Genomic DNA, 27,074 nt, shown 5'->3' with positions numbered 1-27,074 from the left:
GAAAATAACTCTCCTACTTATAGCTCAACAGAATAAAGTTTGTCTGACCCTCAATCTCAAATTAGGAGACTTGATTCCGAGTGTATGTTCCTTAAAACTGGTATATGAAGAAAAGGTAGTAAACGCCTGGAGTTTGGAGGCTAGATCACTGAAGAGGTCGGTCGATTTTTGAAATACGAGGTTGATAGCTGTGAGAAGCTCACATGAAAGAGGAGTTGAGGTCTAGGGCAGAATGATCCTATTGAAGAGGATAGGTTTTTGAAGAGCTGAATGGCCTCTTCCTGTTCCTATTTCTTTTGTTCTCATTGTAGTAGGACCTCTTCCCCAGTGAATCTTGCTCCCATCTTCACATGATTGTCTCTGGAATGGGCTAACATAATCTCCTTCCCATTAGCTCTTGGTAACATTTCCACATGGACAGCACCAGCTCCCATTTCATGCTGCCGACCTGTCCCTATGCCCATCTCCTTTGATTCCTAAAATGTTGACATTCCCCAGCTGCAAGGGGCAGTGGTTAGATTGTCTCTTATTAGACATGGTCATTACCTGGCATTTGTTACTTTCCACTGGTCAGTCTGAGCCTGGATATTGTCCAGATCTTGTTGTATTTGATCATGGAATCTTCAGTATCTGAGGAGTTGCGAATAGTGCTGAATGTTGTGCAATCATCAGTGAACATCCCCACTGCTGACCTTATGATGGAGGGAAGGTCATTGATGAAGCAGCTGACGATGGTTGGGCTTAGAACATTACCATGAGGGACTCCTGCAGAGATGTGCTGGAACTGAGATGACTGATCTCCATTAACCACAGCCATCTTCCAATGTGCCAGGTATGACTTCAACCACTGGAGAGTTTGCTCCCAATACCTATTGCTTCCAGTTTTGCGAGGGCTACTTGATGCCACACTCTCTCAAGTGTGGCCTTGATGTCAAGGGTTGTCACTCTCCCCGGCATTCAGGAATTCAGCTCTTTTGTCCATGTTTGAACCAAGGCTGTAATGAGGTCAGGAGATGAGTGGCCCTGGTCATCACTGATGAGGTTATTGCTAAGCAGTTTGATAGCACTGTTGATGACACCTTCCATCACTTTATTGATGATCAACAGTAGACAGATGAGGCAATAATTGGCTGGGACATATCTGGACAATTTTCCACATTACTGGGTAGATGCTGGTGTTGTAACATTACCGGAAGAAGCTTGGCTAAAGGAGTGGCAAGTTCTGGAGCAAAAGTCTTCAGTACTATTATTAGAATGTTGTCAAAGCCCATAGCCTTTGCAAGATTCAGTGCCTCCAATCATTTTCTGATATCACATGGAGTGATATTGGCTGAAGACTGGTATCTGTCATGCTAGGGACCACCAGAAGAGGCCAAGATGGATCATCCATTCAGCATTTCTGCCTGAAGGTTGTTGTAAATGCTTCAGCCTCATCTTTTACACTTACATGTTGGGCTCTGCCACCACAGAAGATTTGTGCAGTGTCCTCCTCCAGTGAATTGTTTAATCATCCACCACCATTCAGATGTGGCAGCACTGCAGAGCTTAGATCTGATCCGTTGATTGTGGGATCACTTAGTTCTGGCTATCACTTGCTGCTTATGCGAGTAGTCCTGTTGGTGGCTTTACCAGGTTGACACCTCATCTTCAGGTATGCTTAGTGGTGTTCCTGGCATGCCCTCCTGCACACTCCATTGAACCAAGGTCGAACACCTGGATTGAGAATAATGGTTGAGTGTGGGATGTGCTAGGCCATGAGGTTACAGATTGTGCTTGTATACAATTCTACTGATGATGATGATGACCCACAGTGCCTCCTGGATGCCCAGTCTTGAGTTGCTAGATCTGTTCGAAGTCGGTCCCATTCAGCACGGTGATAGTACCACACGACACAATGGAGAGTATTTTCAGTGCACAGCTGGGACTTTGTCTCCACAAGGATTGTGCAATGGTCACTCTTACCAATGCTGTCATAGACAGATGCATCTGCAGCCAGCAGATTGGTGCAGATGAGGTCAAGAATGGTTTTCCTTCTTGGTTCATCGTGAACATATTGGTGATTTATATTTTTGGCTTCTCTTACTATAATGTTGAGTGGTAATTGGATGTTGCCATTATACTGGAATGCACCATGAGGACTTGCATATTTTAATTTCCATATTTTTCCAGTTTGCCATCAAGTAATTGTCTTTTTATATCATCTTATGATCCTCAGCTTAGTGTAGAGGGACATGATTTCTGGGATAGTACATAGCCAGTCATTTGGCTTAAAAAATAGACACTTTGGGTGACTATCAGTGTGGAGTTTGCACATTGTCCACATCGTTGCGTTGGTTTTTTCCAGGTCCTCTGGTTTCCTCCCATAGTCCAAAGATGCACAGGTTATGTGGAGTAGCCATGGGCAGGATGCTCTTCAGATTGGTACAGACTTGATGGGCCAAATGGCCTCTTTCTGCACTGAAGAGATTCTATGATTCTGAGTAGAGAGAGAGAGAAACTATTTCTGTGATTGTATGACAATAAACAAAATCCTTCTGTAATGTATTGGAAAATGAGCTTGATCCTGTATCCAATCAGGTCGACTACCTCAACTGAATCTGTTGGTTACTTAATGCAGCTTGGGCACAGTTCAAAATAACATCCACGTTTTTTAAACAAATTCCAGCAGTTTGACCTAACATCTGGTAGGAGTCTATAATGATCACTGCTTCAAATTAGTGCCAAATGAATATCGTTTGAGAGGTGGGGGGGGGGGAGTGAATAAGATTGTGCTTTGTTTTGTACTATATTGCCTTTGAAAGACCAGACTTTGAAACTCTGTGAGAATTGATTAAAGTTTTAGCTACAGGCGTGCATCACTCCAGTCTTCTGTTAGCTTTTCAACATCTTGTTGCTATATGCTACGCCGTAGTGAAGCTGACAGTAAGTAACAGGCCTCAGTATTTGTAACTTGTTTATATGTAACAACATTACTCTTATTCTCATCTAATAAAAGTAGGAGTGAGAGATGAATTGTAGCAAGGAATTTATTATTTCCGAAGACTTGGTCCACATTGTCACTTCCTTTGGAACGAAATTGTGTTAATTATAATTGTGGCACCCATTTAAGTGTAGGGGTGTATTGTGGGGTATTCACATCATTCCAAATCACACTCTTTGCATATATACATTGAAACTCCTATCGGGCTTGGCTGCCATCTCACTGTGAACCTGCTGATTGATGGGCCGAAGAAACTTGCTGAGAAAATGCTTTAAGCTGCAGGTTTTCTTTTCCCCTGCCCTTCTTAGTATCCACTGTGCCCCCAGTCTCCATGTACTTCCTGGGGATCCCAAACCCCAGATACTTCAGCTGAGGTTTCTGACTTATGCAATGTGTAACCCACACTCCCAATTCTGTCCCCTCCCCGAGATGAAATCAATGCAGCTTCTCTGATTTCAACTGCCCTTGAGATCCTTAGCATTCCAAACCTTCCTTTCCTCTTACAGCTTTAAACATTAAAGCATAAGATCACCTAACCACAATTTCTTGATTTATCTCCTTTACCCATCTCCACTCTTCAACTTCAACGGTGCCTTGCTGAGAGGCTTAGCAGCTTGGCTGGAATTCACTGTCAAGTGTTTGAATGTGAAGAGCGATGAAAGTTTTTGTCGTCAGGGTGACTTTTGGATAGCGTCAGCTGCTACATCAAAGAGATTTAGGTTTGAACCCCACCCCTTGCAAACCCAGACCTGGATCCCAAAAATGATCTCTTCTGCTGGAACTGGTTATAACTGCACAGAGTAAAGAGATCAGTGTCAAGCTTTGATCTTTTTTTTTAGCTGAATACTGAATCAAAGTGGACACTATGGGCTATCCATTATGTCCAGAGATGTATCTGTTCAATACCCTGTCAAACCAAGGCTCCATCCCTTGTTGAGTGTTAAAGGCATTCCACCCAGTGAACAGGACACAACAACCAGATAGAAAAGGGCACAGACAATACAGATGGACTGGAACAATGTACTTCATTTCCCACCAAAATTATTTTCACTACTTGGGTTGCTAATAATTGTCTGTATTTTATCGTAACGTTTTACGGAATTTCGAAACTGGATGATCAGAGATTATTATTTTCAGATTTGTAAACTGATGTTAAGGTTCAGAAATGTGCTCAGAATTCAGAGAGACAATAGGAACACGTCTTTTGATATTTGTGCAGATCGGTAGTGTGCCAAAGATGATAACTGTGTGCACAGTCCGCTGTCTGTTGTCATGGTCTATTAAAGAGGGAAACCATCCTGTTTCATTGAAAGAAAAAAATATGTCAGTTTTATTCAAGATAATTGCACTTTGTCAAACACATTGCACTAAACAGCAAGCAATCAGCTTGTAATATTTGTATAGGGGAAGGATTATAACTTGTATGATTGATAGATGTGCAATTGAAGAGCCTGTGGTAAGTGGACATTATTGGAAACAGGAAATGTATTAGGTTTCTGCTGTAAGTTTGTGTTGTTTTGAGTTGTTTGCAGCTACTCCTGGCAAAATAACAGAACCTGACACAAAGTGGACCACAGAAGTGGCAGCTTTATATTTTATATCAAATTGTAGACTACATGTCACAACTGTATTTAAGGTGAAGGGTGGAAGGTATAGGGGGGATGTCAGGGGTGGGTGCTTTACCCAGAGAGTGGTGGGGGCATGGAATGCGCTGCCTGTGGGAGTGGTAGAGTCAGAATCTTTGGTGACCTTTAAGCGGCAATTGGATAGGTACATGGATGGGTGCTTAAGCTAGGACAAATGTTCGGCACAACATCGTGGGCTGAAGGGCCTGTTCTGTGCTGTATTGTTCTATGTTCTATGAACATCAAGTAACTGAAAAGCAAGATGTGACTGTAATTTCCGAGTGAGTGTTTAGGTTCCATTTGAACTGATACAATTATTTGTTGAAAAGCAATCCTAGAAATTGAGTGAGTATACTTTTTAGCCTTCAAAAGGTATGTATTTGGAAAGAAACAAACTGTAGAGCTATAGAGAAAGAAGGGGGCGGGTGAGTCCATTGTGTTTTGTTGTTTTAAATTGAACCAGCTCAATACAACATGGTCTGAAAGACTTTCTCCTGCACCGCATAATTTTATTTTCAGAGTTAAATTGCAGTTGACTGTCATCAACTTTTCTACCAGGAACCTTTGAAACTCATTTAAAAATAATGTCAAAATGTTACTTTGCAATGCCGAATGTCTCCAGCTTTTTGCTTAAAAAAAATCCAAATCTGAACCTCTTCATAATTACTTAATAGTGTGGAATTTGAAAGAGTTGGAAATAGGTTAGATCAAGTTTGAGAGTCAGAGCAGGCAGTGACTTTCATTGTTTTAAGATTCTCTTTTATTCCAAGGAAATCAAAAAGAAAGAATGAACTACAAATGGCAGAAGTTTGAAATAGAAATCACGATTGCTTGACAGACACACCAGCTCCTGAGTAGAGCGGAGATCAGTTAAGACCTCAGGTGTGCAGTGAAAGACAGACCGACTGTTTTTGCAGCAACTCATATTTTTATACGGGGCAAAGTGTTCACAAATTGCATTTCAAAAGGACATTAGCTTTTCTTTCACCCAAGCCTCAGTCATCTCACTGTGTGTTAATCGCTGTAATGTTCCAGTCCTTTTCTTTCATGGGTTGTGGGTATTGCTATCTATGGAGAAAGTGAGGACTCCAGATGCTGGAGATCAGAGTTGACAGTGTGGTGCTGGAAAAGCACAGGTCAGACAGCATCAGAGGAGCAGGTATCTATATCAGGTTTTTTGCATATCTTTAATTGCCCTTGAGAAGGTGACAGTGAGCTGCTTTTTGGAACTGCTGGAATCATTCAGGTGAGCAATCCTAGCATCTCTCCTGGCAGTTACCATGGTCAAGAAACCGAACTGGACTCACCATATAAATGTGGTGGCTCCAAGGGGAGGACAGAGGCTAGGAGTCCTGCAGTAAATAACTCCCTTCCTGACTCCCCAAAGCCTGTGCACCACCCACAAGTCAGGAACGTAATGGAATGCTCCCCACTTGCCCGGATGAGTGCAGCTTCAGTAACACTCAAGAAGCTTGGTACTTTCCAGGACAAAGCAGCCGCTCGATTGGCACCTCATCCACAAACATCCACTCTCTCCATCACCAACACTCAGTAGCAGCAGGGTGTACCATTATAAGCAGCACTACAAAAACTCAAAGATCCTTTGCACCTTCCAAACCCACCTTGAAAGGCAAGGGTGGCAGATACTTAGAAAACCTCCATCTGCAAGCCCCCCTACCCCCTAACAAGCCATTCACTATCTTGACTTGGAAATATATCACCACTCTGGATCAAAATCCTGGAATTCCCTAACAGCATTGTGGGTCAACCCACAACACACAGACTGCAGCAGCTCAAGAGGACAGCTCAGTACCACCTTCTGAAGGTCAACTAAGGATGCACAATAAGTGCTTGACTAAAATAATTACACTTTTCTTAAAAAAAACACACACAGCTGGTAGGAAAGTTGGTAAACTCTTGACTTGCTTTGGAAAATGTTTGAAACTGTAGTTCCAATGACAAGAAGCCTTCAGCAGAAAAAAAATGAGACTTTGACTACAAACTAGGGAAATACTCATCATCTTCTATTCTATTCTTAGTGTCTTTTAACAAAAAAAAACTTTTTGTTAATGCTGTTCCTGTGGCCCAAGGTTTAAACTACTGACTCAGTCCCAAATTCTGCCCAACCATCTCTGCAGAAAGGAAACTGTCCAACAACCAAATTGATGGCTCCTCTGGAGCTCTGCCCTGCTGATTTACATTTTAATAGAATATTCCTTGTGGAAAACTTGCACTCCAGCTTTTTCCCTGATCCCAGAATGTAATTGGTTGCAGAAAATATCATTTTATCCATTTTGATGAGTTACTGCCAACAACCTTAAGACAAACTGCAATTTTTCTTAAAAGTTTTATTTTCTTTCAGCAGCAGTAAGTTCAAAATGAACACGATTATTGCAGTAATGAAGTCAGATGTAACTGGTGTAGATGTTAACCTTGTGCTGTCCACTTCTTTCACCTTTCTATACCATGCAGCTATGGAGTTCAATGGGTTCTCCTGTTTTACTGTGTGAAGATTTGCTGACCTCTAACAAATTGTATTTCAGGAATGTAAAAGAGAACTTGTTGCCAGCCAATTGGGCAGCTTTTGTGGTTTCCTCCCACAGTCCAAAGATGTGTAGTTTAGGGGCTTGGCCATGCTGAATTTCCCACAGTGTCAGAAGGTAGAGAGTGGGGATAAAGGAGTCTTTTTCAGAATGGCAGCCAGTGGCTAGTGGAATCCTGCAAGAGAGAGTGTGGGACCACAACTATTCCAAAGAGCATAACTTCACACTTGGTGTGGAAAGAATAGAGGCATAGACTCTGCTAAATGGGGAAGCTAGGTGGATTAGCCATGGTAACTATGGAGTTATTGAGATAGGGTGTCCAGGTGGGATGCCCTTTGAAGGGTCAGTGCAGATAATGATGGGCCAAATGGCTTCTTTCCACACTCTATTCTGTGATTCTAATTTTGTACTCACGCTGCTGTCCTGGGGGACTGACTTAAGACCATAAGGCATATTAGCAGAATTAGGCCATTGAGCCCATTAACTCTGCTGTGCCATTCAATCATGTTTCTTGTTCCCATTTCCCTGTCTTTTCCCTGTAACCCTTCATCTCTTCACTAATAAAGAACCTATCTACCTCTATATTAAATACACTCAATGATCTGGCCTCCACAACCTTCTGTGGCAATGAGTTCTTCAACCAGTGGCGCTGCAGAAATTTCTCCTTATCTCTTAAGGGTTGTCCCTTCACTTTGAGTCTGTGCCCTTGGGTCCCAGTTCTCCTCCCGGTGAAATCACCTTCTCAGTGTCCATTCGATCCAGGCCTCTCTGTATTCTGTAAGTTTCAATAAGATCTCCCTTTATCCTTCCAAATTCCATCAAGTACACACCCAGAGTCCTCAACCATCCCTCGTGTGTCAAGCCCTTCATCCTCAGAATCATTTTTATAAATCTCTGGAACTCCTCCAAGGCTAAAATATCCATCCTTAGATACAGGGCCCAATATTTCAAATGCAGTCTGACCAGAGCTTTATACAGCCTCAGCATTACATTCCTGCTCTTGTATTCTTGTCCTCTTGGAATGATTGCTAACATTTATTTGCCTTTTGAATTAACTCCTGAACATGCATGTTAAATTTGGGAGTCCAAGTTCAGAATTCTCCGAAGTGCCTCTGTATTTTAGATTTATAAAGCTTTTCCCCATTTAGAAAATAGTCTGTGCTTCTTTTCATCCTACCAAAGAGCACAACCTCACACTTTCCCACATTGTGAATAGTTATGGACCCAAAACTGACCCCTGTGGAACTCCATTAGTCACTGGTTACTATCCTGATAAAGACCCTTTATCCCTATTGTCTACCCTCTGCCAGGAAGCCAATCCTCCCTCTCTTTCTATGCCAATACCTTACTCCAAATGCCATGGGATCTTATTTAGTAGTGTTCTATACAGCAACTTGTCAAATGCCTTCTGGAAATCCAAATAGGACACATCCACTGGCCTTCGTTTGTCTAACTTCTTTGTTACCTCCTCAAAGAATTCTAACTGAATTTGTCAGACATGCATCTCTTGACAAAGCTGCACTGACTCAGCCCTATTTTACCATGCACCTTCAATGCAACCTCCCTCTTAATAATGGACTCTAAAGTCTAATCAACAAGTGAGATCAGGCTAACAAGCCTATAGTTTCCTGTTTTCTGCCTCCCTCCCTTCGTAAACAGGGTGGTTACATTAGCCATTTTCCAGTCCACTGGGACCTTCCCTGACTCTTAACAATTCCTGAAAGATTGCCACCAATGCTTCTACGGTCTCTTCAACTATCTCCTTCAGAACTCTGGACTGTAGCCTATCTGGTCCAAGTGATTTATCCACTTTCAGATATTTTAGCTTCCAAAGCACTTTTGACTTAATGATAGCCACTACACTCACCTTCTGCTCTCTTGAAGATCTAGTGTGTTACTGGTGTCTTTCACTGTGAAGCCTGATGCAAAGTATTTATTCTGCCATTTCTTCGTTCTCCATAACTACTTCTCCAACCTCATTTTTCAGTGGTTCAATGTCTTCCTTTTGCTTCTCTCTTACCTAATCTAGATCTAAAACTTCCTATAATCTATGTTTATATTACTAGCTAGCTCACACATGTTTCACCAACTCCCTGGTTATTGGCTTTTTAGTTTTAGTTCAAGACCATTATAAACACATTGTCAAATATGTTTTGAAAGTCCACCTACAAATAAACCAAGTGTCCACATCAATCTGCTCTGTTATTTCATCAAAGAGCACAGTTTGCATTTAAAACAAAGTCCACGCCAAATGTCAATTAGTTTGGTTCCATATCGTCTCCATTTAGTCATGTTAGTCTGACATAACCCTATCCTATTTTTTAAAACTGGAATGGTGCTGGAGGGTTAAATTTTGCAACTTTCCAGCTCTCTGGCATGACTCCCATGTCTAAAGATGCCTGGAAGATTGTGGTCTGAATTTCCACAAGATGCCTCATAATATATCCCTCTGTCCGGGCTAACTTTCTTACTTTTGAGAACAGCAAACTTTAAATACCTCCTCTATTTTTATCCTAGCCAATATTGCTGTTAGAGTACCTCCTCTGTCACTGCTACGTCAGTGTCCTTTCCAGCCAAAACCGATGTACGTTATTTAGTACCTCTGCTGTTCCCGCTGTCTCTATAAATTTATCTAACTTTTGGTTCCTAATTAGTTCTACTCTTCCTTTATTATTTTACTATTCTTGTTTTTAAGAGACTGATGTACCCTTTCTGCTAGGTACATAGGCACGAATCTATACTGAAGACTGTGATTGCGAAGTCACATGAGGTTGAGTAATATACGAGCCATGATTGAATGGCCTAATTCTGCTCCTGTACCTTCTGGTCCTTTGATCTAAAAATAAAGTACTCGTTGATTGCTACTAGTGCCTGCAATTCATCAACCTTCTTTACCATAGGTCATTTGACTCTTCATATCTGCTGTTACTTAGTAATGATATGGAGGTGCCAGTGTTAGACTGTGCCGGACAAAGTTAAAAGTCACACAGTACCAGGTTATAGTGATCCTAATTTCACATTCCCATCTATCGCTGATAACCTTTCGTCCCCAAACTAACAGGAATCCATCTACCTCTGCCTTAAAAATATTCAATGCTCCCACTTCTATAATCTTCTGAAGCAGAGTTCCAAAGTTATACAACCCCCAGGAAAAAAAAAATCACTTCATCTTGTACTAAAAAGACAACATTTAGTTTTAAAATAGCATCTCCCAGTCCTGGACTCTTCATATAAGAGTAAACATCCTTTCCACATCTATCTTGTCAAGACCATTCAGGCCCTTATAAATGTCAATCACGTTACCCCTTGCTTTTCTAAACTCCAATGAAAACAAGCCCACTTTCCTCTTAGCCTTTCCTCCTAAACAGCCCCACTCATTGCAAATATCAATCTAGTAAACTTCCTGTTAACCACTTCCAATATATTTATAACTTCAAATAAGGAGACTGAAACCACCCACTATATCTGGTTGTGGTCTCATCAATATGCTTCATTTCTGTTTGATTCCTCTTGTAATGAAGGATGGCATTCCATTAGCTGCCTTAATCACTTGATGTATATGCATAATAATTATTTGTGACTCATGCACTGGAACATCTAGATCCTTCCGCACTCAGAATTCTGCATTTATTCTGTTTAAATTGGATTCAACTGTTTTTATTCTTCCTGCCAAAGTTTCCACTTATATTCCACCTGTCAGATTTTTTTTTACAAGCTTACTGAACAAGGATGCACACTGATATTGTGAGGTCACAACATACTTTATCTGTCTGTCTCATCTGCAAATTTAGCCACCATGCCTTTCATCCCTTGTTTAAGCCACTGATTAAATTCTTAAAAAGTTGAGGGCTCAGCACTGACCCTTACATAACTCCATTCATCACATGTGCCAATTTTGAATACATCCATTTATGCATATGCTCTTTCCTGCCAGCCAATCGTCTGTCCATGTGAGTGCGTTACCATGTATACTGTGAGCTTCTACTTTGTGCATTAACTTTTTATGTGGAAACCTGTCAAATGTCTTTTGAGAGTCTGAATACGTCCACTGGATCCCCTTTATCCACAGTGCATCATTCTTTCAATGAATTACATTGGTTAACCACAGTTTCCCTTTCACAAAATACTCTTCCTGATTATCTTGAGTTCTTTTCTAACATCACTAGCTATAATCCCCTTAATGATCAATTCTAACACTTTCCACATGACAAATGTCAATAGGAAGACCTTTTCTTCCATCTCTCTCCCTACTTGAATGGAGACATAACATCTATTTTTATATCTGTATTTGCTCCCTGTCCAATTAATCCTATCACTGAACTATTTTTTATTATATAAAGAACTGTCTTAAAACCAAAGATTGCTGGATGATTTCTGCATGTTTTAAAAATAAGTAACCTGAAACTTATTGTAACCACTGTTTACACAGCTGCTGTTTCCAGCAGTAGTTGAAATGTATTTTACAGGTGAGCTAGAGCTGAAGAGTTGTGCAGAAACAGAGCTTTGGTTAGCAACAAGTACCTGACTGGTCTTGACAAACGTCTTGTGCCTGCCAAAAAATGTGCTTGGTTCTCAGATAGCTGAGCCACCTGGTGCTGTTAACAAGATAAGAGAATCCTCAGGAGTTCTCTCTGGTCTCTGCAGCAAAACCACCTTTAAGCTCTACGCTCTAACTTTTAATAATCTTTTACAAGTGTGAATCAGCCACCCTGAGTCTCCTGCAAACAAGTGGAACAGCCTGATAAGAAAGATTAAGAAGCAACATCCTGATCAGTGCAAGAATCATCTCAGAGCCTATGAACAGGAACCAGAGAAGTGCCTTCCTGGTGCATCCTCCATCCATAACACCCATTTCTCCCCCCCCCCCCCCCCCTCCCCCAATCTGTGGTTATATGCCAATGGTTTGGCATAACCGTTTACCTATAGATAAAGTATATTTACTTGAATAAATAGTAATTCTGATTAAGTACAGAAACTTGGTCCATTCCTTCTATCAACATCAGGTTGAAAGTCAGGAAAATTGGAGAATTCTGTATATTTAAAAATTCTTTTAATTTTTGTGACAACTCTGGAAATAGCAAGGTTTGATTTCCAGCAGATTATTTCAGCGAGATGTGATAAGTACTATTTGCATCTCCAAAACCTCTGTGCATTTTGCTTTTCCTTTGTAACGTTTCATCCTGGTGCCCATTAAGTTAAACATTTTGAAAACAATTTTTTTTAAAACTCCAGCTGTCTTTGCTGTACTACTCTGTGATGTCATGGCTTTGATAGTAAATTTCTTTCAGATTTTTTTCCAAGATTCTCTTAATGTCCTACAGATGTTACTTGTAGCATTTAACCCAATTTCTTTGGTTCGCTGTTTCTGCATTACCCAACCAAATCACTAAACTTCACTGTTATTCATTAATCTCTATAATAATCATCAATCTAGCTGGCATTTGTTTATTTATGGACTTACTTTGGAGGAACACTGATAGTGAAGTCATTTTGACTTTATCATTTTGCTATAGACCAACAAAAATGAACACAAAGCCTTGCCCTTAACTATTCTATGTCAGTCTGCTGAACTAAGTTTTACTAACCAGAAAAGTTCCATTTGGATACATAATCTGTGTGGAGTTAGCTAATTTGGATTGTAGGATATTGACAGCAATTGAGATAGGATAGGGAAGGATTTGCCAAGGTCACTAATCCTGATTGCAGACTCTTGAGACAAGTATTGCGTGAATTTACACAAGAATAGAGACCACATCTAATGCTTTTAAAACGGAATAGCCTCTTGACATTCTAGGTTCCACCATAGACAGAAAAGTAAACTTGTGCCCTGGAAACCATACAAAATCTTTACATAGCTTGAAATAATTAAATCATAAAAGAGGAAGGATTGATGGATCTTAATGATCTAACAGATTCAAGAGCAGATTATCAGGAGTAAACCTAATACTAAAAGAACAAAATTAAACTACAGAATTCAATGACACCAGTCATGTGATTGACATTAGATTGTCATCCAAATTTACTCATAGTTCAGAAAAATATTAAAGCAGGTTATGATGCATTCCACTGGATTAAATTCAAGTGCAGTGAAAACTCAGAGAAATGCTGGAACCCATTTTAAATAAAAGCATACTACTGTGGATACTGGCAATCTGAAATATAAACAGAAACAACTGCAGAAACTCATCAGGTCTGACAGCATCTTTGAAACAGAGTTAACATTTCATTAAAATTAACTCTGAACTTGTCTTCCTGTCTGATTTCAAAAACTTCTATCAACTGGTTGGGGCTTTCTTCCAACACTTTAGCTTTAAGAAACAAAACTGCAGTTCCCACAAACTGATAAGGAGATTCCCATAAACTGAAGCCCATATCCTTTATAAAATGCCTGTCAGAGAGTGTGCCAATGAACAAAACCATTACCACTTGATTACTATATAATGCACTGGATATCATGTAGAATATTTACATATTGTTGATTAATTTTGCAAGGCTGCAAATGAATACATCATCTGTTGAATTCAGAATAAATAGTTTTGTTCACAATATAGCACAAACTTTCAGAAAGTCAAATCAGACAACATGTGACAAATCATGTGATAACATACAAACTGATTCAAAACATACATCATGCTCTATTCCTGATGAAGGGCTTTTGCCCGAAAAGTCGATTTTCCTGTTCCTTGGATGCTGCCTGACCTGCTGCGCTTTTCCAGCACCATTCTAATCTAGACTCTGGTTTCCAGCATCTGCAGTTCTTGTTTTTACCATCATGCTTCAATTACTTTAGTTCTTTCAAGTTGCTTTCACTTTAGAATTTAAAGAAGATGACTGATTTAGAAACCCTATTACTACTTGATTTAATGCAAAAAATTGCACGAAAAATCAGACCACAGATTTTACAGGGCAAAGTTTGACATGCAGAGAGCCCCCATGTTGTTAACTTTTGACCATTGAAACCACATCCTTGCTGTGTGCCAACAATTGCTTTTAAATGGTAAGTTTCTTTTAAATAATGCTGTCTAATTGAAAAGGTTAACTGACTCCATATGTGGCTATGGTGACTATTTCAGATATGCATCTGCATTTTCAGAAAATGCCTGATACACAATACCAACAAGTCTACTTCATATAATGTATATTTGCTGAGGCAAGTGATAATATTTCATGAAAAACTTTGCAGTTTTTTCTCTTGTGCGAAAATCTGGAATTTTGATATAAATCCGTAGATCATTGTAATGAGTGTGAGATGCTGGAAAAGCACAGCAGGTCAGGCAGCATCCGAGGAGCAGGAGAATCGATGTTTCAGGCATAAACCCTTCATCAGGAATATTATGCCCAAAACATCGATTGTCCTGCTCCTGGGGTGCTGCCTCACCTGTTGTGCTTTTCCAGCACCACACTCTCAACTCTGATCTCCATTATCTGCAGACCTCACTTTCTGCTACATCATTGTAATACCTTTGGCCAGCAGTATTTAACTGTTCAGTGATATCTGCAAATGCATTCTCACTGAATGTACTAGATTCACCTCTGTATTCCATCTTGGATGTTTTTGTTTTCTTTTGAGTGAGATGCTTGGATGGGGCTCTGCATTATTGGTTAGACTGGATCCCTTATGTGGGCCTGAGTGACCATTTCAAATGGAGCAGCTAACTGCAATGGCAGTACATATGCCAACATGCACACTTCCACATGAAAGTCCACTATGTATATTATTTCAGAGTTTCAGCTCAAACAGTGCTTTGCTACCTGTCACTTAACAAGTTGTTCAAAGCAATATCAAATCAACTTTACTGATGGAAAAGTTGAGATTGATGACAATTTTGTAGTTTTATTTCAGCACAAGAGTCTCCATAAATGCTCACCTGATTATTACCCAAACTGTCTTAGATTTGGACATTTGGTATTTTTTCCACCCCCCCCGACATATGAAAAAAACCTCCCTGGACCCTGTGACCAGTGAAGTGCCACAAGGATCGGTGCTCGGCCCTCTATTTGTTGTCATTTACATAAACGATTTGGATGCGAGCATAAGAGGTATATAGTTAGTAAGTTTGCAGATTACAGCAAAATTGGAGGTGTAATGGACAGCGGAGAGGGTTACCTCAGATCACAACAGGATCTTGACCAGATGGGCCAATGGGCTGAGATGTGGCAGATGGAGTTTAATTCAGATAAATGTGAGGTGCGCATTTTGGGAAAGCAAATCTTAGCAGGACTAAAATACACTTAATGGTAAGGTCCTAGGGAGTGTTGCTGAACAAAGAGACCTTGGAGTGCAGGTTCATAGCTCCTTGAAAGTGGAGTCGGAGGTAGATAGGATAGTGAAGGCGGCGTTTGGTATGCTTTCCTTTATTGGTCAGAGTATTGAGTACAGGAGTTGGGAGGTCATGTTGTGGCTGTACAGGACATTGGTTAGGCCACTGTTGGAATACTGCGTACAATTTTGCTCTCCTTCCTATCGGAAAAATGTTGTGAAACCCGAAAGGGTTCAGAAAAGATTTACAAGGATGTTGCCAGGGTTGGAGGATTTGAGCTATAGGCAGAGGCTGAACAGGCTGGGGCTGCTTTCCCTGGAGCATCAGAGGATGAGGGGTGTCCTTATAGAGGTTTACAAAATTATGAGGGGCATGGATAGGATAAATAGACAAAGTCTTTCCCTGGGGTCGGGGAGTCCAGAACTAGAGGGCATAGGTTTAGGGCGAGAGGGGAAAGATATAAGAGAGACCTACGGGGCAACCTTTTCACACAGAGGGTCGAACATGTATGGAATAAGCTGCCAGAAGAAGTGGTGGAGGCTGGTACAATTGCAACATTTAAGAAGCATCTGGATAGGTATATGAATAGGAAGCGTTTGGAGGGATATGGGCCAGGTGCTGGCAGGCAGGGCTAGATTGGGTTGGGATATCTGGTCGGCATGGACGAGTTGGACCGAAGGGTCTGTTTCCATGCTGTACATCTCTATGACTTAATCTAAGTTACAATTTCCACAAGTTTCAAACTTCACAAGCTCTATTTGCAACTTGCAAACTTCTGCCCTGCTATGTTTTCAATGAAGCAGGGGTAAAAGAATTGACGTGTGTGGATCTGGCATAGCTATGATGTTGGCTGGTTTAAGAGCCTGCTAGTATCAGATGTCTAGCCTTATCATTCATTGTACATGCTATAGTATGCTATGGATATAGTACACTACACTGTTCCATTACATCCATGGCATATTGGGGATCTGATGGGAAAGTTAAGTTAAAGTTGAAGATCAATTGTAATGTATATTTCCTACTCAGGAAAAGTTTTATTTATTCATTTATGGGATATGGGGGTAAGGTAGTTAAAACATAGTCCCTAGCCCTAACTATCATTAAGAGGTTTCTAGTGGACTGCTTTCTAATGTAAATGCCCCCAGAGTGCTGTTAGTGGTAGAGGTCCAGGCTTTGACCGTGCCAATGTGAAGGAAGAGTGATATTATCTGAGGTCAGGATGCTATGTGGAGGAAAACTTGCATGTGGTCCGTTAATTTGTTGCCCTTGTCCTTCTGGCTGGAAGGATGTTGTCAAACTCACGTTGGGGGGTTGCTCCAACACAGCTTGTAGATGGAACACACTACTGCCACAGTCCAATGTTGGAGTGAATGTTTTAAGGTGATGAATGGGGGCTGTTTTGTCCTGGATGATTTTCAGCATGTTGATAAATATTGTTAAAATTGTACTCATCCAAGTGGGAAGATAGTATTAAATTGCACTCCTGACTGATGCCTTGTTGGTAGTGGATAATCAGTCATTAAGGAGTCATGTAGTAAGTTACTTGTCACAGAATTTTCACTAATCTAGTAGCCACAGCATTTAAATGGCTGGTCCAGTTTAGTTTCTGGACAATGGTAATCCCCAGGATTTGTGTGGTGCAAATATTACTTGTCATTATCAGCCCAAAACCTGGATGTTGTCCAGATCTTGCTGCAGATGGTCATGAATTGCTTTAGTACCTGAGGAATCCTGAAGTGCTGAATATTCAATGACTGCTAATTACAAAAGCTGAATGTGCTTGGACCTAGGACACTACCTCAAAGAACTCCTGAAGGAATGTCCTGGCATTGAGATAGCTAATTTCCAACAACCACAAGTATTTTCCTTTGTGCTAAATATGATTCCAACCAGTGGTATGTGGGAGGGGTTACTAAAAACCTTAGAGTTCAAGATAACTTGGAAATGTTGCCGCCAGAACATATTCCAGAGATAAAAATCACAACACCGGGTTATAGTCTAACAGGTTTATTTGGAAGCACGAGCTTTCAGAACGCTGCTCCTTCATCATCCGAAAGCTAGTGCTTCCAATTAAACCTGTTAGATTATAACCTGGTGTTGTGTGATTTTTAACTTTGTACACCCCAGTCCAACACCGGCACCTCCAAATCATATTCCAAAGAACAGTTCGGTATTATTGAGGGGGGTAAAGAAACTAATAGAACAGTTGGGTTTGAGAATGTATTTTAAGTAATCCAACATATAAAACAAAAGCAATGCAAAAAATTCAGTCTGCAGAACAGAACATTTTACAGGTTGACCTAATTAAACCAAAGCAATCCATGTGGTTTGTATTTGAAGCATGGATTAAAAATCACATAAGCAATAGCTTGGCTCCAGTGGCACAGTGACAATGTCCCTTCCTCTGGACCAGAAAGGCAGGGTTCAAGTCCCACATACTCCTGAGGTGTGTCATAATACATCTGAGCAGGTTGATTACATATAAATGTAGCTCAAATATACCTTTGACTTGGTATTTTAAAATTAATATTCAAGAAAAAACTGAAAATTGTCACAAATTATATCTGCATGAAACATTCAAGGCTGGAAGAGACTGTGCAGACTTGATGAATGACTAACTTCGATGTAAACAAAGTATCTTTTATACATACCCTTTTGACAACTGAACACGACTGCAGCATTGATGACAATGATAAACTGATGTTTAAAACAGTACTGAAATCTTGTACAAAATCTCCGTAGGAGCTTGTCTCTAGCATTTTTGTTGCTAATAATTACATAATTAATGCAAAGTGCATGTGTAAGTATTTAGTTGTATGTTTTAAAATATTATTTCCTTATGTCATAATTATGTAAGCAACAGAACTGGCTGATATTTTTATATTCTCCCAATTACAATCCTCACTTGTTATTGAAAACATCAGAGAATTTTGTTCTACTTTAAACTAACTTGCGATTAGTTTAACTCACAGCATAATATTTACTTTTTAAGGGAAGGTTTCCTTCAGCTAAGAAAGATAGTGACCAACTCATTCAGAGGTGGTTTTAATTCTGCCCCAACCACAGTTAACTGTTCTCAGGAGTGACAGCAGGCACACTGAGGTTATGGAGCAGAAAACTGACTCAGGTTTAGAATATTGCATTCTGTACCTGCACTCCAAGGTCTCTTTGTTCAGCAACACTCTCCAGGATCTTACCATTAAGTATACAAGTGCTGCTCTGATTTGCCTTTCCAAAATGCAGCATCTCACAATTATCTAAATTAAACTCCATCTGCCACTCCTCAGCCCATTGGCCTATCTAATCAAGGTCCCATTATACTGGGGTAACCTCCTTCGCTGTCCATTACACCTCCAATTTTGGTGTCATCTGCAAACATACTAACTATACCTACGTTCACATATAAATCATTCATATAAATGATGGAAAAGTAGTGGACCCAGCACCAATCCTTGTGGCACACCACTGGTCACAGGCCTCCAGTCTGAATGGCAATCCTCCACCACCACCCTCTGTCTTCTACCTTTGAGCCAGTTCTGTATCCAAAAGGCTAGTTCTCCCTGTATTCCATGTGATCTAACCTTGCTAATTAGTATACCATGAGGAACCTTGGTGAATGCCTTTCTGAAGTCCATATAGATCACGTCCACCATTCTGCCCTCTTCAATCCTCTTTGTCACATCTTCAAAAAACACATTCAAGCTCATGAGACATGATTTTCCATGCACAAAGCCATGTTGATTATCCCTAATCAGTCCTTGCCTTTCCAAATACCTGTAAATCCTCTCGCTCAGGATTCCCTCCAATGATTTGCCCACCACTGATGTCAGGCTCACTGGTCTATAGTTACCTGGCTTTTCCTTACCACCTTTCTTAAATAGTTGCACCATGTTAGCCAACCTCCAGTCTTCCAGCACCTCACCTGTCACTATTGATAATTCAAATATCTCAGTAAGGGGCCCAGCAACCTCTTCCCTAGCTTCCCACAGTGGTCTAAGGTACACATGATCAGGTCTTGGGGATGTATCCACTTTTATGCATTTCAAGACATCTAGCACCTCCACCTCTATAATATGGACATTTTTCAAAATGTCACCATCTATTTCCCTACATTCTATATCTTCCACGTCCTTCTGTTTTCTTGATATTTGTACCATTTTGTACAAGCCTTCCTTAGTTTTGTGAGAAAATCTTAAAGTTGCTTACATTAAAATGCTGAAAAACTTGACCAAGTCCTGGGCCCCTTTATTAGGTTCTTTCTTCAATGAGAGAACATAAAACAACTTGGTAACCCTCCTGAATCAGAACCTATTGGTTGATGCTTAGAAGGCAGCAGATAAAGATATTTTTGATTTAAAAAGAGCATTTAATACAACAACAGGTAGTTCTCAACAGTACTGTCATGCATTTACAGAATAAACCAAGGCAGAAGCATTTCCTAATGGTATCCAATCATAATATGCTATATTACTGTGATGCTTCTATTTTCCTGTACAGCTGCTCTTTTAGTCTCATTGAAACTATCAATTATACTTCAATGCTGGGTCAGTACTGTACTGTAAGCTAGTTGATCCATGAAATCTGTATTGAGATTGGACCAAATTCATCCCCCTCATCATTATAGCAAGCAGATGAACTGCCAAAGAGATTCCCAAGATGAAAGGGAAATGTCCTCAACTACTGTGCTAACCAGTACTCAGAGCTTTAAGTAGTACTGCTCTTATTGCAGACTGGATGACAGAAAAATACGGTTATACCTTGCATAGGATAGGATAAACAATTTGCTACCAGCTGCTTTAATTTTGAAGGTAGGTTATGCAAACATTAATATTTGAAATATGCATAAGTATATACATATGGCTTCCAACACTCAACTTGAACTCATCACATACTCCCTGAGAGAAACAGTGCATAAAGATTTAGTACACATTCAGCTGCGTGCATTCATCATATTTATTATTGGCTTGTCACAATTTCCATTGACAAAAGCCAAAATGCAGTGTTCAAAAGGCTAGCCAACCAAATATAATTATGAAATGAAGCATAATTGAGCGTCAAAGTCTTGTAATGCATTACTTGTTAACTTGCAAATTGCTATAAACATATTTAATATATTGAATTTATTGTAAAGCTTATTGCATTCTCAAGAAATCTCTGCAAATTGTTTGCTGTTCTTCAAATTTTCTTTCAGCAGTCTGATTTCTGTGTGAACTCACTAAATCACAAAAGTGTTAGTAAGTTTGGAAGACTCAATATCTGACACTGCACATTCAAATTACAATTACAATATTCTCTTAGTCTATTGCTACCTACCACATCACAGGCCACGTATTAATTAAAGTTACGTACTCAAAAGTTTGGTATATAATTAATCATATTCACAAGTACATGAAGGATAATATACTAAAAACTAAATATTAGTTTTTTTTCATACATTCAGGTTCTGAGATTTCCTTCATAGGGTTGGATTCTCAGCATTTTAGACAGCGAACATGGCAGTTCATGTTCAGAACATCACCTCCTGGTTTCAGAAACGATCTGAACTGCAACGAACTGAATTTTGAATAAGAATGATGGGGATAATTAAGTCCACACAATCACAATGGATTCAAAGGTTTTGTAACTCAGTTTTATGATCAAAATGTTTTATTTCTTTAAAACTGTATTCAAAAAGCCATAAAAGGAAGAATTCAGTAAATACCTCCAGCTACCAAATGCAACTATTGAGCTTTCCTATTACATTATAGGCATGATCATGGTGTGATTCAAGTTCCACAACACTGGATAATTCCTACTAATTAATATCTACAAAGATCCCGCAATATTTTTAAAAATCTTCCAAACGGTACCCTAATATTAAAAATGAGTAAAGATTTTAAAATCGCTAATTCTATACAAGTACTTAATTAAAAGAACTTTACAAAAATCCTTCAATCGGTAGAGATCACATCTAGAAAGAATGGAATTAAAATATGGAGTTACTTTCACAGTAGGATTGGGATCATAAGCTTTTGGATATTATTTTCATCTCTGCGCACTGTACATATCAATGTGCATGAGAAATTGGGATTTTCTTCTACTTTACATTATAAAAACTAAAAGCTACTTCATAGCCTCAAGATTTGTCTAATGTCTAATTTGCAAACATGATACTTGTTTCAATGAGGCACTTAGTCTTTTATCCAACAACATCCTGGCTGGATAACCTCTGCTGACAGGAAAACAAAAAACTTTATACAGAAATAACATATTTGATTACAAATAGTCCACTAAAAATATATTAAGGGTTAAATTATCCAGTCAAGACAATGTATGTTTTGAGAATTCATCAGACCTCTTCTTTAATTTCAAACCACAAATAAAAGAGCACACTTTAATAAAAATTGAATAATTTAGACAATTTTACTTAATTTAGCACTTGATGATCGCAATCCTACTTATTGACATATGAGCTTTTTGGTATTCTGAAGCCTTGTACAACTTCCTGATAATATCAAAGCTGCTATATCCTTCTTCTAAACTCCTCTATGGGTTTACCTTTTAAAATACAATAAACATTTTTAAAACTGCCCAAACACCATGAGTCTCTTTTTTTTTTAAAAAACAAACTTTTGTGTTTCAATCATTCTTTATCAAAATCCCATTAAAATTGACCAAATATCAGAATTGTTAGCTAGTTGGGACTGTACCTGGAGAACCTTTCTTTTAAAAAAACAGTCCATCTGAAAAAGGATATAACAGCTTTTAAATGTAAAATAAAAGTAGAAGGCTCTCGACAGGTAAAATGAAGATTTGTTAAGATCTGAGAAATTGAAGTGTCAGAAGTTTACAACTATTCACAGCTCCTTTAATTCACAGTATAAAATGCTTCATGTTTAAGCAGTGCTGGAATTTCATTTCTCCACTCTTCACAAACTACTCAACCTCTCAGCCTAAATGCCGAAGCATCATTTTCTGTCTTGTACACTAAATCAGCCAGTGGAGAAAGAACCCAAAAGTAAAGCAGTTTTCTCAGCTTATATTTTTAGGTACTCAAATATGTAAAAACCTACAGATCCAAAACTGTATCAAATAGAATGCTTCTGTGTAACTTAAAAACAAAATCAAAGAAAACAGCGTCCAAGTTTACAAAATGGCTTGGAATTCTTGTTTTGTCAAACGACTTTGTAAACTTGGCTCCATTTATAAGATGTGGTGATTATTGAAGGACTGCTATATAAACACAAATGGCAGTGGTCAGATCCTGAAAAGATATAAAAATATTCCATTGAATGGTCAAGCAGTAAGACTTGAAAAGAAGTTGCTCTCAGCATTTTCTTCTGTAAAACAAAAAGAAATTACCACATGGTAGGCCAAACAAACCATCAAGTGTCACAATTTTACATCAGAACTTGCACATTTTAACATTCAAAATGTCTATAGCTACTTATTCTTATTTAGTAGATTAGAAGTACATCCTTGTCTTCCGTAAGTCACAGCAATCTGGACAAAACTAGCCAAATAGTTTACTTCATTCCAAAGCAAAATCAATATTATTGTTCAATTAATGTGGATGGTATATGGGATCTGTTCATTTTCACTCCCTGAGGAAAATATGCTTTCGGCTGCATGGCAAGTTGTGCATCTAAAGCAGCATCTAGCAACCCTGTCACATCAAAGCTTTACATGACTCTTTTATTCATAGCTCTTCTGTCAAAGCAGTATAGTAGAAAGCACAAATTGCTGTTTAAAGTGGAGTGTAGATGTACATTACGTTTCTAAATCTCTAGATTAGCTAATAGATGAAAACATTTAAACCAGGCTTACGTATTACAGAGGTACCAATGTTCTATTTGCTGTTCAACAGTACAGATCAGTTTTTAATTTGAGGTCTCCTTGGATGACATTCCTTGTCGCATTCACGACACTAGACTGTGATGTTATTTTGAGTTGTGGGGGCACAACTTTCTGCTGACCCCAGAACATGGGAACATGCCGGTGGACATGCTGAAATTCATAACTCGTCCAATGTATTTAAAGAAATAATCTAAAAAGGTCAGTGAAGCTTGACAGTAATAAAAATAGACATTGCTGGAGAAACTCAATAGATCTGCAGAGTCATATTAGATGTAAAACGTCAAAGATGTTGCCAGACCTGCTGAGTTTCTTCAGCACATTCTATTTTTATTTCAGATTCCCAGCATCTACAGTAATTTGCTTTTATTTAAGCCTTGCTAGTACGTCTTCTAATCAGGAAAATAAGCTGTCCACACCTTAGCACAGGTGGCATGGATTGGTGGCAGTAGGCAGGCCATTTATGTCTTAGATGAAAAAAATCACTTTAAGGTCACTCCCTCCAACACGAGACAGCTCTGTTCTCTGCCTTCTGCACTAACTGCCCTCGGGTAGTAGAAGCCGTGGTACAATTACAACATACAAAGACATCTGGACAGGTACATGAATAGGAAAGGTTTAGAGGTATATGGGCCAAACACAGGTAAATGGAACTAGTTCAATTGAGGAATCCTGGTTGGCATTGACACATTGGGCCGAAGGGCCTGTTTCCATGCTGTATGACTCTGTGACTCTATAAAATAAAGCCCACCAACTCCCTCTCCAGTTCTCAGATCAGTTGCCACTCTAAAATGCTGGGGCGTAACTTTGTGGTAGCTGTCCACATTCTTCATGCTTATTCTTGTAGCACCCACTACCGAGATCTTTTGCTACAGGATTGGCTGTGTCCATTTCAAGCTGGTTCTGTTTGCCGCCGTCCATAAAGTGCAGTCCACCACATTAGCAGCTCAAAACCGAATGCATGTTAAGTCAATGGACTGTGCTTAAGTAGCAATCAGGTTCAGTAATATATTACTTGTCAATTAATCTTTAATCTCCAATAGCAAAATTGAAAGCAAGAAGAACGAACTTTACCTGGCCTCATTCCTCAGCCACCTCTGTTTCTTGATGGACTACTACCTTTGTCACTGACATATCTGGATGCTGCTCTTTGGCTTCTTTGATGGCTTGTGCCAAAGCCTGTAAACATACATAGGTATTAAAATATTGAACAAACCTTCTAAATACAGTTAGTCAGTTCTTCTTTAACACTATGGTTGCATTCTTGTGCAACCTCATGTTATAGGAAAATTGCACTTTAGAAACAGTGCTTAAGGTGTTGGTGATGTAATTGTGTTACAGCCAACACACGTTTTAAGATTTTGCGTTTTGGAACAATGTCCCCACTCCATCAATCGCATTACAGTGAATTAACATTGATGAAACGCACATTAGAGACCAGTAGCCATGTACTTGTCTAATCATAACATTGCTCTCAAATACTAATCAGATATAGGAATTAGTTGTCGGTTTTGTTTGCATTTTTCACTGTCTCCAAATAATATTTTTTAAAAAAGGACTGATTGAAAATATTCACATACTAAAATGCTGTGCCTTGAATTAAGCAACAAGGAGAGAAAATACTTAGATCAAACTGGTAACTGCAGTCTGAAACAGATGTAAATGAATGCAATTTGTATTGTACAAATGCATCACAGTGCTAAAATACACTGCACCACAGGGTTAAAGGTCTGCACTTGTTTACGTAGAAATCATCTGACTGCGACTTTTTCAGGATTAAAAGGAAGGAGAAGACATGGTTGAAAAACTGCCTTAAGAATTCCAACTTTATTTTTGCACACGTAACAGTAGGATGAACATTGATATTGGTGATGACGACAAATTAGGTCACTCCATGCTTTATATGTAAAGAAATGTAATAATTTTAAAATTGTGGATAATTTTCCAGAGCTAACTAATTAATAATTGAAAAGTTGTGCTTAGATCGCATTATGAAACCATAGCCACTCACTAACAGGATCAGGTCCATCACACTATTTGTTAGCTTGAACATTAAGTTCCTGACTCAAGACCAGGTTTTAAAAATGAAACATGATAGTTTGTATTGTCCACAATGGGCTTTGCTTATAAATACTCAATTCTATACATCGATCTTTTTATTGGTGGTGGGAAGGCACTCAGTTGCGTGATAACATTACTGAACAGAAAAAGAATAAAAATAAAAATTTAAAATTACAAACTCACTGCCAAGTGAAGAATAATAATTTTCACCTGATCATGGTCGACATCACTATCTCCTGTGATTACAATTCGCTTTTCAATCCTGGTTTCTGAAATTCCTCCCTTAATAGTCTGAGGAGACGAAGTAAAAACAGCTTAGATTTTATTCCATTTAAGAATTCATTTGGATGGCACGATGGCTCAGTGGTTAGCACTGCTGCCTCTCAGCGCCAGGGACCCGGGATCAATTCCAACCTCGGGCAACTGTTTGCGTGGAGTTTACATATTTTCTGTGTCTGCATGGGATTTCTCTGGGTGCTCCAGTTTCCTCCCACAAACCAAAGATGTGCAGGTTCGGTGAATTGGCCAAGCTAAATTGTCCATGTTCAGGGATGTGTAGGTTAGGTGCATTAGTCAGGGATAAATATAGGGCTGGGGGAATGGGTTTGGGTATGTTACTCTTTGGAGGGTTGGTGTGGACTTGTTGGGCTGAATGGCCTGTTTACACACTAAAGATTCTTTGGTTCTTTGATTCTGTGATTTTGATATAGAAACGTCAACTTTTCTTTCCATTTTAAACTGGAATGTTGAACCACATTGGGCCAATCTCACATGTCCTCACAGCTAGTTGGAGAATATCACTGGTGAATTTATCTGCACACTTCATTAATGACTTTGAATTAGGAGGTGTTTTTGTTTAAATTCAAATACCTTATAAACGCTCTACTTTAGGAAAGATTTTAATCGCACAACATCAACAAATTTTCTATGGAAATTCTCAAGATGCTTTAATGACCTTTGTGATTTGAGTGGTTGTCGTGGTGGAGACGGTCTCAGATGTGATAGTTTGAGCACTCATCAATACCCCAGGTTCGCAGTCACCATTACCATCATCTGTCTGTAACATATTGCAAAATATTCCAACAAAAAGTTTATTAAAGAGGATTTACAATCTTGTACGTTGTCACTGACATCTACATTCCAACATTAAATTTTTTTTTGAAAAGGTTAATCTAGTTCTCAACATGGATGAAACAGGATCATAGATACAGGGAATAAAAGGAGAGCCTGCAGATATACCTTATTTGGATTTTCAGAAGGCATTTGACAGGATGCCATATCAAATTATTGGAGAAAATAAAAGCTCATGGTATAGTGGTTAACATATTAGAATGGATAAAAGGTTGAATGACTGGCACATATGCATAAATGGGCCTTTGTCTGATTGTTAGGATGCGATGAGTGGAGTTCTGCACAAGTCTGTGCTGAGTCTCAATCTTTTACAATTTATATCAATGATTTAGATGGGAGGGGTAGGGCAAAGCCATGGTGACTACATTCACAGATGACACCAAGATACAATTGGTTCTGCTATAATGCAGGTTTTTACAACACAAATTGGCTTTAATGCGATTGAAGAATTTAAATCGCTATTTGTAGAACATGAACTTTCCTTACCTTTATTGGCTATAATGCAATTCCAGCCCCATTAGTTTAAATGGCGTGGCTATTGCAAGATTTTCTTAACGTGAGATTGCACGAGAATGGAATTATCACGTTATATCAGAACTGGCTGTATGCAGGAGTGTTTGCTGTGAAGTAGACATAAGTA

At 39.2% G+C, this 27,074-nt stretch overlaps 2 protein-coding genes across 22 annotated transcripts in view; one reads left to right on the top strand and one right to left on the bottom strand.

The window, feature by feature from the left end:
* LOC122563376 (transmembrane protein 200A-like) overlaps positions 1-27,074 on the top strand; it is a 77,295-nt gene that overhangs the window by 23,533 nt on the left and 26,688 nt on the right. The gene's annotated exons all lie outside the window — the stretch shown is intronic.
* Positions 24,317-27,074, bottom strand: part of LOC122563511 (protein 4.1) — a 217,823-nt gene continuing 215,065 nt past the window's right edge. For 15 of the 18 annotated variants that reach the window (XM_087976725.1, XM_043717312.2, XM_043717315.2 and 12 more), the window contains 3 exons: positions 26,259-26,360; positions 25,514-25,594; positions 24,317-24,421 (listed from right to left, as the gene is read on the bottom strand). In XM_087976725.1, coding sequence (XP_087832851.1) covers positions 24,323-24,421; positions 25,514-25,594; positions 26,259-26,360 — 282 coding nt within the window. In that variant the 3' untranslated portion in view covers positions 24,317-24,322. The remainder of the gene's footprint in view (positions 24,422-25,513; positions 25,595-26,258; positions 26,361-27,074) is intronic. The other 3 variants (XM_043717319.2, XM_043717327.2, XM_043717321.2) reach the window with 2 other exon arrangements.

The sequence above is a fragment of the Chiloscyllium plagiosum genome, unplaced genomic scaffold (assembly GCF_037043375.1).
Source record: "Chiloscyllium plagiosum isolate Xiang-an unplaced genomic scaffold, Cpla_swu_hap1 HiC_scaffold_30, whole genome shotgun sequence".
Classification (NCBI taxonomy): Eukaryota; Metazoa; Chordata; class Chondrichthyes; order Orectolobiformes; family Hemiscylliidae; genus Chiloscyllium; species Chiloscyllium plagiosum.
The sequence above is the reverse complement of the archived record's forward strand: the minus strand, read 5'-3'. Positions and strand labels throughout refer to the sequence as shown.